Source organism: Drosophila yakuba, chromosome 2R (assembly GCF_016746365.2).
Source record: "Drosophila yakuba strain Tai18E2 chromosome 2R, Prin_Dyak_Tai18E2_2.1, whole genome shotgun sequence".
NCBI classification, from domain to species: Eukaryota; Metazoa; Arthropoda; class Insecta; order Diptera; family Drosophilidae; genus Drosophila; species Drosophila yakuba.
Window position 1 is genome coordinate 22,256,709 of NC_052528.2, and position 18,248 is coordinate 22,274,956.

Sequence of the window (18,248 nt, forward strand, 5' to 3'; positions counted from 1 at the left end):
AACTTATTGCTTTAATGTACTTTTTATTCAACTTTTTTTGGCATACTCAAAACTGTTTATGTGGCACTCGTGGCTAAGAAGATCAACCCTTTACTGCAGCTTTTTCTGCTGATCCTGCTGCTCTCTCTTGGCCGCATTATTAATCCGCATGGTCTGGACAAGCTGCTTGGCCACACCGGCGAGCAGTACGATGTGGGTGAAGTGCAGGGCAGCGCTGGAGAAGTTCGTGCTGGGATAGGTGTTCCAGCAGTACTCGATGAGTCCGAGGATCAGGCAGCGCACTCCCAAGGAGTACGGCGTGGACCAGGCCAAATAGGGCAGCGAGTGGAAGTACCACACGTAGAATTGATAGTGCAAGGATCGGGAGCAGGCCACGCCCACCAGGTTGCACAGGAAGAACGGCAGCAGGGCCAGCTGAGTGCAGCGATCGAAGTGGATTCCATAGCGCTCCGGCTCTGACTGGGCGGGAGCTGCAGCTGCCTTGCCTCCGGACGCCTTCTGCAGGCTCTTTTCGAAGGCCTTCAGGAAGGACTGCTGCTCGGGTGTAAACTTTTTCTGCTCTTTGTCCTTTTCCAACTTCTTTGGCTTCTTCTGGGCCTTCAGCTCAAGGTTCTGCTGGGCTATTTGTGGCTGCAGCTGATCCTCAATGCGGCGCAGGCGCACGTAGCTCTGGAAGAAGGTCCAGGTGGGCTTGGCGAAGGCCAGCAGGAGCAGCAGATGTAGGGCCAACAGCGAAACGTGGAAGGATCGGCTCTCGAAAAGATCCCTGCTCAAAAAGCGATAGTTCACCGTCCACTTGTGCTCGAAGATGCGTCCCAAATCAAAGCTGCCACGCATATACTCCACCGGATAGGTGAGCAGGAATGGAGCTCCGAGCAGCAGTTGTATCACGCCGCAGACAGCCAGCTGCAGGATCGTTCGCAGTATTCCCAGGTTAGCCAAGTAGAACAGTAAGAGGGCAGGCGCAAAGAGCAGTATGTTCATCTTAACGCCCACCGCCAAGCTGAAGAAGATGCTTCCGAGACTCCATCTTCTGTCCAGGAAGAGATTAAGGGCGGCGTAGAGGAGCAGCACGGCCACCGGATCGTTGAAGAGGCGCAGCACGTATATCGAGTGGATCCGGTACGATGTGAAGGCACTGAGCACCAGCACATACGGCGGCACCTTCCTGCTCTTGGAGTACAATCTCAGCACCAGGGCCAGCTGGAGCAGGTAGATTCCGGCGAAGATGTACTGCGCCAGGCGCACATTCGTGCCGTGGGACGTGACGTAGTAGAGAGCCGAGTAGATGTACACGAAGGCAGCGGGATACACCAGAGGTCCTGTGTCGCCTAGAAAACCAGAAGACATAGATTTTTATTAGTTAACATGAAATCATATGTTATATAGAAAGTAATGTATGTATAAACTTTAATTATTACTTCAACATTCTTTTTATATTCTGAGCAGATATTTTATTCTCTTGGGCGTGGAGACAGTGATTTGTGGCTTGAATAACATTTACCATTTATTTAAAACCAGAATTAATAATTTACTAATTTAACTGCTGCCTTTTTTAACTTTAACGGTATTTAGCGGTATTCTATCTGCTTTCGTGCCGGTTGGTATTTTTGCTCGCTACCAGCGCGGCCACACTGAGAAGGTGCGAGCGAGAGAGAGATATTTGTAGGACAGCATGGATGTTACGGCATGTTGTTGAAAAGCTGAAAAACTGATACTTTTATGGAAAAATGATGATTTCGTGTAAAAAATTATTCGTGTTCCGGCAGCTGCCAGCGGTGCGCCGTTGCCTGGCGGCAGCCGCGTGCTCTACGCCCCGCTCCACCTCCTACCGAATCCTCTCCAGCGCTTGGAGCGGAAGTAACCGGGCAGACGCACCCCAAGTGCGCCGCCTGCACACCACGCGCAACCTCCTGGCCAAGGACTACTACACAACGCTGGGCGTAGCCAAGAACGCCAACGGCAAGGACATCAAGAAGGCCTACTACCAGCTGGCCAAGAAGTACCATCCGGACACGAACAAGGAGGATCCGGATGCGGGCCGCAAGTTCCAGGAGGTCTCCGAGGCCTACGAAGTGCTCAGCGACGAGCAGAAGCGCCGTGAGTACGACACCTATGGACAGACGGCGGAGAACATGGGTCGCCAGGGTGGCGGATTCCCCGGCGGAGGAGCCGGTGGCTTCGGCCCCGATGGTTTCTCGCAGAGCTGGCAGTTCCGCTCGAGCATCGACCCGGAGGAGCTCTTCCGCAAGATTTTCGGCGAGGGCAACTTCCGAACGAACTCGTTCGACGACTTCGCCGATTCCAAGTTCGGTTTCGGTCAGGCCCAAGAGATGGTCATGGACCTGACCTTTGCGCAGGCGGCTCGCGGCGTCAACAAAGATGTAAACGTCAACGTGGTGGACCAGTGCCCCAAGTGCGCCGGCACCAAGTGCGAGCCGGGCACCAAGCCGGGTCGCTGCCAGTACTGCAACGGCACCGGTTTCGAAACGGTGTCCACCGGACCCTTTGTGATGCGCTCCACATGTCGCTACTGCCAGGGCACGCGGCAGCACATCAAGTATCCGTGCAGCGAGTGCGAGGGCAAAGGCCGCACGGTGCAGCGCCGTAAGGTCACCGTTCCGGTGCCGGCTGGCATCGAGAACGGACAAACGGTGCGCATGCAGGTGGGCAGCAAGGAGCTGTTCGTCACGTTCCGCGTGGAGCGGAGCGACTACTTCCGGCGCGAGGGCGCCGATGTGCACACGGACGCGGCCATATCCCTGGCCCAGGCGGTGCTGGGCGGCACGGTTCGCGTCCAGGGCGTCTACGAGGATCAGTGGATCAACGTGGAGCCGGGCACCTCGTCGCACCACAAGATTATGCTGCGCGGCAAAGGACTCAAGCGCGTGAATGCCCACGGACACGGAGATCACTACGTGCACGTCAAGATCACGGTGCCATCCGGCAAGAAGCTGGACAAGAAGCGACTTGCTTTAATCGAGGCGTACGCTGAGCTGGAGGAGGACACCCCTGGCCAGATCCACGGAATCGCGAATCGCAAAGACGGCAGTAAGAAAGCAACGTAAATAATCTCCCGATCTACCAATGCAATCTCTAAATGTACCTTGGAGCTTGAATTCGTAGTTGAAATATACGTGCGTTTTATGTGCGAACTTTGTTAAATGACGGCGTCTTTCTCTCTGTCCACATCTCTCGTTGCAGCGCAGGAGCGAGTGAGGAGCCAGGAGCAGGAGCAGCTGCTGGAGCCAGTGCAGCAGCAGCAGGATCAGGATCCTCCAAGTCAGGACAAGGAGCAGCCGAAAGCGAAGGCAAAGACCAGCGGACGAACGACAAGGAAAGCAAAGCGAAAGAAGGCGGTGGATCCGAATCCGGACAAGGCGACAGCGGAGGCGGAGGCTTCATAAACAAGATCAAGTCCATGTTTAACTGACAGGCGTTGGCAACCCGATGGCCGATTCTGTTTTCTAGTGTCTTAAGTTAACGCACGTTATTGTTGCTAATCTAAGTTCGGGCGGGAACCGAGGGAGTGTATTCCAAATACGTGTCGGTTCGAGATGAATAAACCAAATTGACCGTCAATCGGGCCGGGCAAGCTCTGTGTTTATGCGAGGCTACATTCACTTGTATTAATCCGACGCTGTCCTGACTTCCAATCCTTCAGATTGAGTCAATCTCACATTAGTTTGTAAACATCATAGCTAATCAGCTTCCTTACTTTCAAACAAGCAATGAATATCTCCTTATGTATTTAGAGAAATAACCTAAATATCTATTTTATAATTGAACGTGAGAACTGTTTCCTTACTTGAAAAGAGGATAAGCTAAACTAAGTTATCCTCAGTAAAACAATATACTTATGTTTAATAATTTCCCTTCCTAAAATGAAAAGTAAATATGTAATAGTCACAGCACGCTTTTCCCATGAAGCCAACAAGAACAGGTGCACGGAGCGATATCCGGATGCGAAATGGGGTCACTTGTGGCCAAAAATAAACCAGGAGCGGCACAGTAACTCACCGCGCAGCAGACTGTAGTTGGTGGTGCCGTTCAGGAAGCCCTCGCACTCCTGCATGTAGGCGATCCAGTCGATCTCCGTGTAGGGCACCCGCTGGATGACCACCACGTTGATGACCAGCTCCGCCAGGAGCACAAACAGGCCAACTATGGGCAGTGCGGCCGGCTCCAGCACCAGGTACTTGAAGAAGCGTACGTTGAGGTACCTGTCCAGGATGGAGTCCACCAGAGTGCCCGACTTCTTGCGCCGCACCGCCGGGCGGTGGCTGGAAGCCTTTGGCGGGGCCATTTCTGTGATAACCGGCGAAAATGAATTAAAATTCAACTTGAACCGAAAAACAACCAGGGCGGCACTATCAAAATCAGCTGTTGCGCCTCCCACCGATAGCAGTCCCAACTGGATTTTGCATGCTATCGATATTTTTATAATTCAAATTTATAGTTATAAAAGCAACCATGCGGGGCGCCACCGCTTCCGGTTATTGCTTTATTTTCGAGAAAAAAGCAATTTAATGGTCATGAGGCTAAATATATGTTTATTTGGGCTGCTATCTAAAATCTATTGTTATGGACACAACACTGCAAAATTAGGAATAGAACCCACCTCAAATATTCGAGCTTTCCAAATACGTTTACTGTCATAACTCGGGCAAAAAGCGTCGTACATCGAAAATAATGACTGTTTTGGTCTGCTAATGATCCAAACTAAATATCCCTCTTGCAATTTTGGTGATTTTCTAAAAACAATTTTTTGGCAAATTTTCGCATTTTTTGTAAGGGGTAAAATTTGCGAAAAATCGACAAAAATTAAAATTTTCAAATTGGTGTGCCAATCGATTGGGAATGCAATTGCGATTTCAAAAAGGTATACCAATCAAGATTTAGACATTATATCGATGTTTTGGCCAAAATTCTGATTTTTTGGTCGGAAAATAGGAGACTTTTCTTCATATCTCGGCCAAAAAGTGTCACAAACCTTAGTGAATGACTTATTTGTACAGCTAATGATCCCAACTAAAGACCCAAATCACAATCCTGCAGGTTTTCGAAAATTGGATTTTTGCCAATTTTCGCATTTTTTGTAAGGGGTACCATCATCAAAATTTGCGAAAAATCGACAAAAATTAAAATTTTCAAATTGGTATGCCAATCGATTGGGAATGCAATTGCGAGTTCAAAAAGGTATACCAATCAAGATTTACACCATTATATCGATGTTTTGGCTAAAATACGTATTTTTGGTCGGAAAATCTGAGACTCACCTTCATAACTTGGCCAAAAAGAGTCGCACATCTTGAAAATTGACTACTAATGATACAAACAAGCTCGGAAATTTATGTAAGGTATATAAATTAAATATGAAAAGGGTATGTGGATTTTTCCTTGCAGGCAAAGTGAATAGGGGAATAGCAAGCAGTTGGACAATTGCATTTTGAAACACATCCACTGCTTTGCCCCCGTTGAGTATTTACAATTTGAATGGCTGCATTTCCTAGCATGATGGATGTTGTACGGCCTGCGGGTGGATAAAACCATAACATACATGTAGTAATTAGCAGAATTCCTACATGGCGAGCGCTTCCATGTGGTCAAAATGAAAGCGCTGGGCAGCGGAACTGCAGGTGGGAATACGCAACAGGTACAAAACCAATCAGCCCATGGCCAATTTGCTGGGCAGATTAACGTCCGACGCTGGCGTCATCCCAATAGCAAATAGTCGGTTGTGGTCTCGTTGGTCTGGCTGGTTGTGGGTGGATTTGGGTGGCTTTTAAGGTGGCTCTGGCGGTTTAACGCATCGCTGAGATGTATTTGCTAAGGGCAATCGGGGTGGCAACAGACGGGCGAAGGGGTGTCCCCGGTGTGCTCATGCAAACGCAACCCGTTTATCGGGTTACAACTGATATGGCCACCATCCGTTGCCACATTTAACCCGCCATCGAGCCCACATCCTTTTCAGGACTCGCGAATGACCCGGACCCCGAACCACCTGGCAATTAAATGTGAACCTACGGACGCGAATGGTACGACGATTTTCCGGTGCTGCCTCGCTCATGTGGGTTTTTTCCGCGTTTCGTGATTCATTTATTGTGTCCACTGCAGCGAGTTTGCTCAAAAAAAAGGAAACACGAAATAGTTGGCCTTGTTGTCGCTTTTTGCCGACATTTACCTGTCCTGTCATCCAGCTGAAACACTGATATGTCATGCCACCAATTATCCAAAAAGGATAAAACTGAAGGGAAAAAAGGTGCACAACGATTTACAGGAATTTAGCCGGAGGATCTGTGCGAACTGGAATTCAATAACCCATTTTGGCAGCTACATTTTTTGAGAAAATCAGTTTAAAAACATTTTTGTTACAGATGAGTTTAAGTGTGAAATTTCTTTGTATTCGTAAAATCCTTTGTTAACAATGTATTCCAGCATTAATATGGCTTATGTGCTTAAAAATTACAGAAAAACGAGCTCGAAAGAGCAATTGAAATCCACTATAAAGTAATTTAAAATCCTATTATAGTACACCATTAAATATTAAAATAATAACTTGCAGAGAAAGCACACTGTTCTGAAGGCAAACAAGACTACGACAACAACATACAAGTGATAGTAGTGCGTAATGTGGCAAGTCATCATTTTCGCTAATTCAAGTGATCTATGCGTTTTCTTGGGGCGCGTACCGAAATAAGTGTGAGCATATGTCTTTCATGTTTGTGGCCCCTCTTTGTGGGTCAACTGCGTCCGAGGTTGGCTATCGCCGCATGAACTACGAGTACAGAACTAAATCGGTCACTCCTTATCGGTCGACAGTCGTCAGTCGACAGTCGACGGTTGACAGTGCATAGCCGTGGGTATAGACAAACATACGTCCAGCCTCTGTGGACTTCAGCTAGTATGTGCGGTGTGAGTGAGACAATTGTTTATTAATCAATAATAACAATAATCTGCGGCACGCACACCGACACAACGTGTGTATTTCGGTATCGGCGCTGTTATCACTATCAGCCCGCTGCTGCTGTGGCTCCCAGTGCTGATAAGCGATTCCCCCCACTCCGCCGCTGTAATGCAAATCAACAGCATTCGGCCTATGATAGTGGCGAGCAGTACTTTGCACTCGAGCGCTTATTAATTTCTCTGTCCAGCGCATTCATTGCCTTTGCATTTTATTGTCTCACGATCTGGCTATAAAATGAAAATGGGGACGGGCATTTTATTTGTCGCCGCCACTTATTGCAGTCCGCCTGATACTCGCTCTTTGGGCGTAAGAAAGGGAGGCGGGGCAGTTTGGAGACTCTCGAGCCGGAAAAAGTCTCTGTTGGGTAAACAAAGCAAGTTCCATGGCTCTGCGAAGTCTTCCTGCCGAGCTTCAGATACAGTAGATGTTCTATTGTATAAAATTATAGTTTATACTTTAGTTAGTCGCTGACTCTCTCTGTAAATTAAATTGTAAGTCCTTGTAGAAGAGTAGATGCCATATTTGAAGTCTTAAATTCTGCAGAAAAGCATGCTTTTTAAAGCACACTTTTGCACAGCTATTTAGAGGCTTTCAAACATTTTCGGCTCGTAAACCAGTGAGTTTTAATCCCATTCGAGTTCGAAAACTATTGCTTTTAGTGCTGATAGTAGTGGACGGTGATATTGGATCACGACGCAGAGTGCTGCCTGTGGACTCTTTGCTCTTGCTTTTGCTTTGAGCTTTGAACGCCCGCAAATGCTGACTATTTTGTTGGGCCCTAGCATGGGGAGGGGGAGGGGAAAGGGGCGTGACGGAGGGGTAGGGGCGAGATAGGAGGGCTGGCGACTAAAAAGTGTTGATAACCGGGCACACATTTGCATCCACAAACACTGCGTCGCACACACGCACACCCTGCTTTCTAGGCCCCTGCCATTTAAGTTCAATCATTTGGAGCTTTTGTCGTTGTTGTCGCTGCGTCGTCATTGTTGTTATTGTTGCTCCATGTGCTCCTCACATATGTTGAACTAAAAAGAATTGGAGGAGCTCAGACGCAGGGCAAAGAAAAGAACGGTTCATTGGTACGGGTTATATTGGCTTAGTCGGGTACCCTACCTATTAAACTTAACAGAACAAGGTTTTGTTAAGAAATATATTGTCAATAATTAAATGAAATGCTAACCATACCTTTCACTGGGTTTTAACAAGTTTAAAGAAATTTATTTTAAAACAGTTTCCAAATGGTATTATCTTAAGAGTGATCAGTTTCTTGTGTTATCTATGAAATGCAACGTTTCGATTCTGAAAGTCTCCTGATCGTATTTGTGTAGCGTATTTGGGATGCAGCTTAACTCTAACCCTTGGCAACGACAACAAAGTAGGTGCAACAAAGAGTCATAGCGACCGTCTCTCATGCGCCTACCCCCCGGTTCCCCTGCCCCACACCGACTGCCTCTGCCTGTTGCTGCCGTGCCTGCTATCTCCGTCCCACTCACTTGCTCTCCCGCTCGCCGACCTCTCGTTTGGCTCGTCGCTCGTAATAAGCTTACACAGAAAACAATTGCTCGGCATCTCAATAAAATTAGAAATAAATATGTATAATTATATTTATTAAAAAGATGTTTCTTAAATGCAGATTCTCTTTGGCTAGGAAACCGCTATTAAAGCTACTTCGAATTATACTACAAAAATTAAACAACAAATATGCTACTTGGGCTATATACCTACCATTACATACTTTACACATTATAGTTGGTGATTTTAGCTCTGTGTTGCATTGAATACTATTGAGCATTTGACTGCCCCCTTGGTGGCCGACTTTTCGCGCAGTGTGGCGAGCGCTTTTCGGCTCTCCGCCGCCATCAGCTGTTGTTGTTGCACTGGGGCTTTGGGGCTGCGATACCAGCTGTAGCTGTTGCTGTAGCTGTTGCTGTATGCTGTGCGCTGTATCGTCGGCGGTTTTCGTCTTTCGGCTGTTCGTTTCATTTCGTATCGTTTCGCCTCGATTCGAGTTGCTTCAGTTGAAGTTTGTCGCTGGCCGCGTTCAGTTGTCCGGCTAGAAGGCGGAAGACCGGGAAATACAGACGCGATACAGACGCCCGATATCTGTTCCCCCTGCCGCTCCCCCCTCTCGCACACGCACTCGCAGCGCAAGATCGCGGGAAATCAGGAAGCTCCGAAAATTCGGATAACCATTTTTATTTTTATTCTTTCCCTTGGTTCGTTCTCGCCTCTGTTACTTTTGTTACTGCTGTTAATTTTATTACGGCTGTTACTTCTGCTACTTCTGTTACTTCTGGTAATTTCGATTTCCATTTCGGGCACTGCAAGCGGCGCGAAATAAGAAATGTAGATAGCGTCCAAAAAAGAAAAATAAAAAGAGGGAGAAATAAAAGGCCGAGAAAAAGCGAAAATCATTGTTATTGCATGGAAAATTACTACAGAAATCTCCTGCGAAGCAGCGCCAAGCAGCCCAGTCCGAATGCGAATGGCACTAAACCAAATCAAACCCAAAACTGAGACAACAACCACAACGGCAACAAGAATAGCAAGAACAACAGCGGCGGAGCATAAATTAGATTGGCCTCATAGTCGAATGACGACGAACTCGAGCCGCGTAAACAAATTAAACGATGCTGACCGCCGTTGTTGTTCAAATTTAAATATAAACTATTATTGTTATCTGTGCGCTTGCCGTTGTCTATTTTCGCGCCAAATGCAATCGGTTTTTTCGTTTTATTGGGTGGTTTGGGGATCGGACTTTACATAATTAACGAGCGCGTAAATCAAAAAATCGGTACCGGCCAAGAACCATAAATAGTAGATAAAAACGCGCGAAAATCGCGTGCCAACTTCTTTCGTTTCCTCTGATCAAAACAGCATTTTATCCACAGTTTTTCGTGTTTTACGTTTGAAGCCCCTCGCCGATTTCCCGACCTCCCGATTTCCGAGGGAAAACATCCAGCAATTAGTTACCACATATATGTTCTGTGTTATCAAAAACGCGATTCTAAAGACAAACACCTTAACACTTTAAATAAGAAAGTAGCTGTGTGCCCCTCGAGCAAATGAACCAAAATTAAAGGAGATTACAAACAACGCTATCAAGCAAATGCAGACAGTTTTAGTACGGAGAACAAAGGGTAAGTTTTTGGGTTCCACCTATGGATTACTTTAGTTTTCCGAATACATCAACAGACCTACTACATTTTCGACAACATTTCACATCTGCACATGTCCTTTAAGGCCAGGGATGTCCGTAAGAGGCTTTTCGGATGAAATGGAATGTTCCATTAGGGACTGGCGTGTAGCAAAAATGTTTGCAAAAAACCATTGGCACTGGAAGAAACACAATGCACTTTAACTAATATTCGCTTATCTAAAGTAGTTACAATGTTTCCTTGATTACTTGCTATCTGCTATCATTGGCTCCCACTCCAAGTTGCAAATCTATGTGGCACTTAGGGTTGTTATTCATAAATAACATAACATTTTTTAATATTTCAAACGTACATATATCCAGTTCTGAGAAACCTATTTTTTCCTGTGCTGAACGCTCGACTGGAGTAGCAGCTTACCTAAGTGGGCTGACTTGGCTGGCAGTGGAACATGGCTGCCCTGAAAAATCCACAAAAATCCTACAAATCTTTGGCAGATTCCACATGTGAAAACTGCGGTTGCTGGCCAATTCCGGCTGTTTTCCCAATGCTGTTTTTTGGCCACGGCCAGGGACTTTTCGGATTGACGGGCTGACATGCCAGCAACAGGTTCGGTTCCTTGTCAAAGTTGAGGGGCGAAGAGTTGAGACGAAGAATCGAATGTAAGACAGACGGGTGATTCGAATTCTACAGCATGGGATTCGCCGCTGCTGCCACACAACTTGGAGTTGAGGAAATTGGCACTTGACCTACCGCACGGGAATCTAAATTAGGCGGCGTGTTCGCTCGGCGAGCGTTTCTCCCTCTCTTTTCGCCCCACTGCGAAGCCGCGTACACGGTTTTGGTAAACTGCCGCTTTGTTGGCTGCGTTTGTTTACGGTGTCCATTACGCGATTACGCGCTTCTCGCGGCTATTTCGTCTCACTTTCAGCTTCAGTTTCTGTTTCAGACATTTCCAGTTCTATTTCGAGTTGGCCATCCACTAATTAGGCAGCTTGTTGGGCATCTATCAGCATTTGGGCTGGTTGGCAGCATTTGAGCCAAATGTTCCGAACTGCACATGACATGGTCCTTGCGGCCATACATACACACAACAATGGCTGGTACATTGTTACACTCGCACAATACGTCTGATGAAACAATTAAGTACGCCGACATGAGCGTAATTCGCAGACAAACAAGAAGAACGAAAACGCTGAGCCTGCGAATTAAGGCCCCTGCCCGGCAATGAATTCTTCGCCATTCATGCCGTCCATGCCATCCCGGCGTATACGTAATGCTCCGGGCCGAAAAGAATTGAGGAATGGCTGGCAGTTAATGCCAATTATGATAAACGGTTGCTATGTCGCCGTCGCCGTCGCCGCTACACATAGATACTCCATACACACACACTCTGGCGCGCGCCACACAGATACTCACAGAGACACACACACACACAGATACTCATGCACTCGAACAACTGTTGCTCGTGATGTTGTTGCTGCCTCTTAGTTGTTGCCAGGCGCATTAAGATTGCCGTTTGCCAGTGTTTGTGTGTGTGTGTTATTGTGTTTGAGTGTTTGAGTGATTGGGTGATTGGGTGATTGGGTGTGCGAGTGTGTGAGTGTAAGTGTTTGAGTGTTCGAGAGTGTGTGATGGGAAATCACTTGAACCATCGGCTGAGAGGGCAATTGATATGTGCTTTCCATCAATGTTGCAATCAGTTAAGCGGCTTTCGAGCGCCAGAAACAACCGTATCGATGTAAACTCACACGAATTCGTCCTTTTGGTTTGAAAACAACCGTCATGGGTCTTCCAATGACCTGCGGCCACCAACATCAATTATTCAATGAGCTTCACATATAAATAATTACCTGGCTTACAGATTCCAGTAATGCGGTAAAAGTTTCTTATAACCACACATTTAAATTTGCACTGTTCTCCTTAAATTGCAGGTTTAAACTACTTTTTTTCATGGTATCTTATGTTTTCTTATCACTTGCTTGATGTTTAATGCGGACAGTTTAAAAATCGTGTTGCTTGTTGTGTGCGCACTACTTACACCACGAATGCTGCTTAAATTATAGTCACTTCTATGGGCGCAAAACGAGGTGACTGAACTCGCAACAGCAACTGCAGCAGCAACTGCAGCAGCAAGTGCAACAGCAACAGCAACAATTGCAACTGCAGCCTGCTAAGCTTGCCTGCCGTTAATTTGTGCAATCTTCTGCACTTACCTACTTATTACAAGTAGTTGCAAACAAAACAGAGTAGTTTCCATGCCGTTTTCAAGATTCAAGGGTATGTGCGCTTGTTATGCAGCTAACTGCAAGCATAATCCAAGTGGGAAACTTCCTGATTTAGCCATAATTGAAAAGACTTTATTAAAAGAGTTTCCATAAAGTGGAAGCATAGGGGCTTTAGTTTATGTTCTTAGTCGTTTTAACTAATCAATACATGGATTTCCCAAACAGCGCGAACAGCTAACAATTTATAGGTATATCAGTAGCCCAATAAATGGCGATGGTCCGATTCAAGTCAAGTGAATATATAAAAAATCTAATCGCCAAATATTGTTTATGGTTGCCAACGATTAGAAGTGCGTCGGGAAAGCCATAGCAACTGCCAAATTCAGATTTCCATTCATTTACTGCTGCTGCTTTGCTGGGCTTTCGGCTTTCAACTTTTATCATTCTATGTGGATTTGTGTGAAATTGGACAATTGGAATTGCATTACAACCGAATAATAATTACAATGCAAAAGTAATTTTGCGTGCGAAATTCTAAATTGCCATGTAGCTGAATAGTTGGGGTTGAATTTATTTACCAAGAAACTAATAGAATCAAATTAGCTCTAAATTTCCATTTATGATTCAATTAAATAAATTAATAGTTGGAGCGTCATATGGATTTGTACCTACTTGACATTATAATTAGCCCGTGGCATTATAATTAGCATTTATTTGTGCTTTTATCGGCATCTGCCTGCCATTTGAATTGCGTCAGCCGAAGATCGAAATTTAGATCCTTGTTGACGATTGAGTTGCCAAAATAGCGGGCAGATGTTGCACTCAGTGCAGTGCAATTGAAATGCCACAACGTATACAAGTGTCCAAGTATCTGAGTGCCTATGTATCTCTGTATCTTTGTATCTTTCTATCTGCTGATGCAGATCTGCATCTGCGAGCCAGCTGACACCGATACTCACGCACAATGCCACCCAAAATAAAACCGTGCATAATGTCAGTGCACTGAACTGGCCGAAAGCATTGGCGATGACAATAATCGTTCATTCGCAGTCAGAACTGCAACTTGGTGGCCAGTTGAAGTAGCAATATAAGCTCATGCAACGGAGGTCAACGAACTGGCCGCTGAAAACTCATAGGCGTAGTGCCGCAGGCCAAAATCTCAGTTGGGAAAATCGTACGAAATCGGAGGTAACGGGGGAAATCGGCGAAAAATCGGTGCAGGCCGGGGAAAATGTAGCTTTCTAGCCGCATGATCGCACAGCTGAAAACAGCTGAAAGCAAAGCGACGAGCGCGATTCGCAAATTGCAAGGCAAACAGCTCGTGGCGTTCGCTATACCCCATATAGCCCATATACTCGCATACAGCCCGCTATATACGTGCACTTGTATCTGAACAATCAGCGTCAATGAGCAGCACAATCGCCGTTCGTCATCGCGCTGCTACTGCACCGCACAATGGCGAATAATAAAATTAGCCACAATGACGAACAAAGAAGCGCTGGCAGTGCAAGTTTGTAATTGCCATTACAAAACAGGCTAATCTGCGGGGAGTTGGCCCGTCCCACAAGGAGCCTCATGACCTGGCAACAGAGGAAATCATTTAACGACGTTTTGATAATGCGGCATCGTAAGCCTTTTAGCCTATTAATTGATACGCTCTTTGATACACTACTACTATGTACGATGCCGTGCAAACGTGCAACAGAATAGCTCGGCTTTCGTTCCCAGCTAATTGCCATTAAATGTATTTTACAGCTGGCCCAACTGGCCCACATTGGACATTACGTATACGTCCCGTGTACTCTCTGCTTTTGATGGCTGGCCATTTGGGGCGTCCATTAGACAGCGTGACACCTGGCACACTCGCACCTCACACTTCTCACTTCCCACTTGGCCATCTCAGATCTCGCATCTCACATTTTGAAACCCCCACTCCCGAACCACTCCCACTCCTCCCCGAGCAGATTGCGCCAACAGCTGCACCTGTGGCTATTTCCGCGTTGGCAGCACACTGGCGGCACCGAAAATAGGAACCCAAAAACAAGAAGTCGAGAGAAGTCTATTTTCGCATGTCAGAGCTCGAGGTGCATGCTGTACAGAAGTCGGCCGATCAGATCCGAGCAGGCCTGCAGCTTCTGCGGAGGCACCACCTCCTGGGATTCCCGCTCCTGCTTGGAGTCCACGTCCGTGTCGGTGTTCTCCTTGTCCTTCTCCTCGTTCCCCTTGTCGCTGGCCGCTTTGCTGATTATCACAAAGGCGAGCACCTTCAGACCTCCATGATGGGCGGCTATAACCTCCGGCACCAGGGACATGCCCACCGCACCCACCTCCAGCGTGCGCAGCAGTCGCTCCTCGGCCAGCGTACCGAGGATGGGACCACCCACGCAGGCGAAGACGCCGCTGTGCAGGAACTTCTGGATGCCCATCCGCTTGCCTATCTCGTGTGCCTTCGTCAGAAGGTCGTTGTCATATGCATTCACCATCGAGAAGAAGCGGCTGCCAAAGCGTGGATCACTCGGACCCTCCAGCGACGTCTGGTGCATCATGCCCACCACATTGATGTGGTCCTGCACCAGCATTATGTCGCCCAGGTCGTAGCCCGGACTCACGCCCGCTGCCTCGGCGGTCAGCATGATGGTCCTGACCCCGCACAGCTGCATCACGCGGACGGGCAACGCACAGGTGGCCAGGTTGTAGCCGTCGCAGGAGTGGAATCGGTTGACCAGCGCGATAATGGGCGCTCCCATGACCCGGCCCACGAGGAAGCTGCAGTCCGGTTCAATGCCGTCGGGGAAGTTGGGTATGTCCTCGTAGGGAATGACCACCGGCTCCTCCACCAGGGAAGCCATGTTGCCTAGGAGGCTGCCGCAGATTAGGCCGTACTTTGGCTTGATGTGACTGACGTCCACAATGTACTTGGCCATGGCCTCCACCTCGTCGAAGGGGTAGAAGAGGCTCTGGGGCGTCGGGATCACCAGCTTGGGCTTCCGGCGCTCCTCCTCCTCCAGCTGCAGGAGCTTCCTGGCCGCCATTCGCTTGGCAATCGGCGACCTGTTTTTGCAGCACTCCCAGTTGCACATTTTGAGTTGGATGGGTCACCAAATCGGCGCAAAACCTCGGCACTTTTCGAATTTAATAGCAGCCAAAGAAAAGTTTTAAGAAATGCTCAAAAAATGACTTTTAGGGCATAGCTATGACTCTTTGTATGTGTGGCTTACTATTGAATATTTAAACTGGTTCGGTAGTGAAAGAAGTTGAAGGCAGATGACTCTTGTTCCTGGTTGGTTTATTAAAACCGCAGGGAACAGGAGGTGTGACTCGAATGACGCTGAAAACAAAAAGCCAGATTCTGTCTGAAAAACAAAGCCACAAAGGCGCGCCATGACGTCTGGTTAAAATTGGCTGATGAGTTCCGAAATTCAGCTGTTTTCAAAATTCACAAAGCGAGAGCCAACAACTGCATTAAATTATATGCAACGGCTTTCCAAAAAGGGTTTAACTAGGTAGCTAAAAAATGAGTACTTTTGAACATCCAAGCTCACTTATCTCTTACATGCTATATGTAGAAACGGAGATAGCTTTTCCCTTGCGTTTTCCATAGTTTTCACTTTCCAAAGTTCAATCAGAGTCTTTAAGCACCAGTCAAAGCAGTCAGTGCAAATTAGATTTAATTATCAGCGTCAGGGCAGCCACGCCCATGCTGCCGCCTCTGGGGGGGCGGGGAAGATGCTGTTTACCATGTTTACCATGCGTATACGTGATAATAACGCTCATACGCATGGCGGCACATAGGCAACGCCCCGTCCGTTGTTTACTTGTTGTGTTGGTGTGTTTGTGTGCTGTGTGTTGTGGACGCCGTTCAATGTCACCACACGCCAGAGTTCGTTTACAGCATCGCATCCATCGCAGGCACAACTCGCGATTGGAGTGCTGGTGTGAGTGGATAAATTAAATACGTCCATTCAGCGCCGACGGTAAACAAGACACTCAAGACTACACTGCGATGAACTGGACTAAACTGCTAGTGGCAACCCATTCCTACCATCCCAGCATCGCAATCCAGTTCAGGAGTCCATCAATTTGGGGAAAAGATTGGGGAAAACATTGCTTTTCTGTGTGGAAACTGGCAGTAAGTGAGCGGTGCTTTCTGCCAGTGCATCGCCTGTCTGGAGTGTGCTGGAGTAGACTGGACCAGGCCGGGGTTCGGCTCAATACTTTCGCTAATTAGTTGGGCCAACCAGCGAAAAGCAGCTACTTTGTCTCGGCCATGTTTACCATGACCACCTCTGTCAACGAATCCAGTGGCCAGCTGTTCATATCTGATTTGTGCGACTTGGAGGGATGGGATTGGATTGGGGAGTCGGCGAAGCGTTTAGTATGCTCGTGACGTGGTCGATAATAAAAAATTATTAATAAGAAACTTTGTAGCGCTGTTTATGTTATTCGAGTGCGCGCCAAATGGCTTCGGTTACAATGGCAGCCTTTGTCACCGATTGTTTTTCCCGATTTGTGTGGCTATTTGGTATTTTGTTATGCCAGTGCAGTCTCTATTCCGCCTACAATGTCACAGCCACGTTTGTGTGACTCGCTTTGATGATGACGATGACGAGGCTTCGATGCGGGGCCAAAAACCGCAAGAGATCATCCGGGCCTGTAACTCTATCATCTGTTTTCCATTTGTTTGTTTACTTCCCCGACTTTGTGTCTGTTGGTGTAGCTGTATCTGTATCTGTATCTGTAGCTGAACCTGTATCTGTATTTGTATCTGTATCTGAATCCGAGTGTGTATCCGAATCTGAATGCCTTGTTTCGGCTTGTTGTGCCCATTGTTGGGCTTGTTTCTTTGCTGCCCCCATATCTTTCCCCACTTTCGGTTGGCTATTTGTTTGTCACTTTGCGCCAGGCTGCCAAAAATGCCCTGTTTGCAGTTGATATTAATTTCGGTATCACATTCGCCCGTCGCTCGCTCCATTATTGTTTTTTGTTTTTGATTTTTTTTTGTTTTTTTTTTTTTGGAAATCTCACCTTGCCCCAGGAAGAGGAGCGAACCCGTTTTGGCCATTGCCAGTGCCCAGTTCGCAGTTTGCAGTTCGCAGTTCCCAACTCACAGCTCCCAGTTTGTTTACCAACTTTTGTGCTGCGTTTTGCTTTGTGGCCGATGTTTGCCTTTTATTTTTGGCATTGCGCGATTTTTACGCTGTCTGTGCAGGCCTGCTAAATACACGGCAGTAAAACCAACAAGAAATACTCAAACAAAGCCAAAGCCAAAACCAAAACCAAAACCCATACCCATACTGAAAAAACGAAAAAAGAAAGCGACGAAAAGTGAATATTTTGACTGGCATTTGAATGCTAATTGAAGGCGTCGAAGAGCCGCAAACGAGTTGTTGCTGTGGGAAGCGAACTTTATAGAGCTGTGATATGATAATTAATGAAGATCTCTTCTCTCTTCCGCAGCTAGCAGCTAAATACAGATCTGAGGAGCACAACCAACAAAGTGCAGAGTGGAAGGGTCAGCAGCTCAAATCGACAAATGAAAACCAAAAACCAGATCAACATCATCTGCTCCAACTGCCAATGCTTTAGCCACTCGAGTCAAGGAATCGCCATCACCGACGAGAAGAACGTCCTGAGGATCCAGAGCTACACCTACAAGTGCTTGAACCACAATCCGCGACCTCGGGATACTCCGCTGATAGTGATAGTGCACACTGGCTGCAGATTGAGAAGACCCAAAGCCCACTTAAGTCGCAACGCAATCAATAGCCGCAGTATAAGTTGCACAGGGAGACCCTGAAACGCACGACCAGCGAAAGAAAATCTGGTTTGGCCCCAAGTCAGCCATCCAATCCGCACCGATACGATACGATCCAATACGATCCGATCCGCGGACGAGCC

The 18,248-nt window shown here is 47.2% G+C and overlaps 4 protein-coding genes across 7 annotated transcripts; 2 read left to right on the forward strand and 2 right to left on the reverse strand.

The window, feature by feature from the left end:
- Positions 1-3: 3 nt before the first annotated feature.
- On the reverse strand, positions 4-4,380 carry LOC6531877 (lethal(2)neighbour of tid protein). Its single transcript, XM_002092628.4, has 2 exons — positions 4,021-4,380; positions 4-1,331 (listed from the first exon to the last, which is right to left on the reverse strand). The coding sequence occupies exons 1-2, from the start codon at positions 4,304-4,306 to the stop codon at positions 91-93; spliced, it is 1,527 nt and encodes a 508-aa protein (XP_002092664.1). The 5' UTR covers positions 4,307-4,380; the 3' UTR covers positions 4-90.
- Positions 1,634-3,582, forward strand: LOC6531878 (protein tumorous imaginal discs, mitochondrial). Of its 4 annotated transcripts, none has more exons than XM_002092629.4 (2): positions 1,634-3,051; positions 3,205-3,582. In XM_002092629.4, the coding sequence occupies exons 1-2, from the start codon at positions 1,731-1,733 to the stop codon at positions 3,405-3,407; spliced, it is 1,524 nt and encodes a 507-aa protein (XP_002092665.1). In that variant the 5' UTR covers positions 1,634-1,730; the 3' UTR covers positions 3,408-3,582. The 4 variants fall into 4 exon arrangements, with proteins under 4 accessions (XP_002092665.1, XP_015051593.1, XP_015051594.1 ...); XM_015196107.3 differs by having other exon boundaries at positions 3,210-3,582; XM_015196108.2 differs by having other exon boundaries at positions 1,634-3,064; positions 3,210-3,341.
- Positions 4,381-8,975: 4,595 nt separating the features above from the next.
- On the forward strand, positions 8,976-18,186 carry LOC120321223. Its single transcript, XM_039373334.2, has 3 exons — positions 8,976-9,263; positions 9,859-10,107; positions 17,808-18,186. Exon 3 carries the CDS (start codon positions 17,884-17,886, stop codon positions 18,145-18,147), a length of 264 nt encoding a protein of 87 aa, XP_039229268.1. The 5' UTR covers positions 8,976-9,263; positions 9,859-10,107; positions 17,808-17,883; the 3' UTR covers positions 18,148-18,186.
- LOC6531880 (purine nucleoside phosphorylase) lies at positions 14,393-15,549 on the reverse strand. Its single transcript, XM_002092631.3, has one exon. It carries the CDS (start codon positions 15,428-15,430, stop codon positions 14,423-14,425), a length of 1,008 nt encoding a protein of 335 aa, XP_002092667.1. The 5' UTR covers positions 15,431-15,549; the 3' UTR covers positions 14,393-14,422.
- Positions 18,187-18,248: the final 62 nt, after the last annotated feature.

Excerpts from the sequence above, each read along its gene's own strand:
- LOC6531878 (XM_015196106.3), top strand. The coding sequence starts at position 1,731 with ATGATGATTTCGTGTAAAAAATTATTCGTGTTCCGGCAGCTGCCAGCG. Across the intron at positions 3,065-3,204 it reads GACGGCAGTAAGAAAGCAAC|CGCAGGAGCGAGTGAGGAGC; the intron begins GTAAATAATCTC and ends CTCTCGTTGCAG.
- LOC120321223 (XM_039373334.2), top strand. The coding sequence starts at position 17,884 with ATGAAAACCAAAAACCAGATCAACATCATCTGCTCCAACTGCCAATGC.
- LOC6531880 (XM_002092631.3), bottom strand. The coding sequence starts at position 15,430 with ATGTGCAACTGGGAGTGCTGCAAAAACAGGTCGCCGATTGCCAAGCGA.
- LOC6531877 (XM_002092628.4), bottom strand. The coding sequence starts at position 4,306 with ATGGCCCCGCCAAAGGCTTCCAGCCACCGCCCGGCGGTGCGGCGCAAG. Across the intron at positions 1,332-4,020 it reads CAACTACAGTCTGCTGCGCG|GCGACACAGGACCTCTGGTG; the intron begins GTGAGTTACTGT and ends CTGGTTTTCTAG.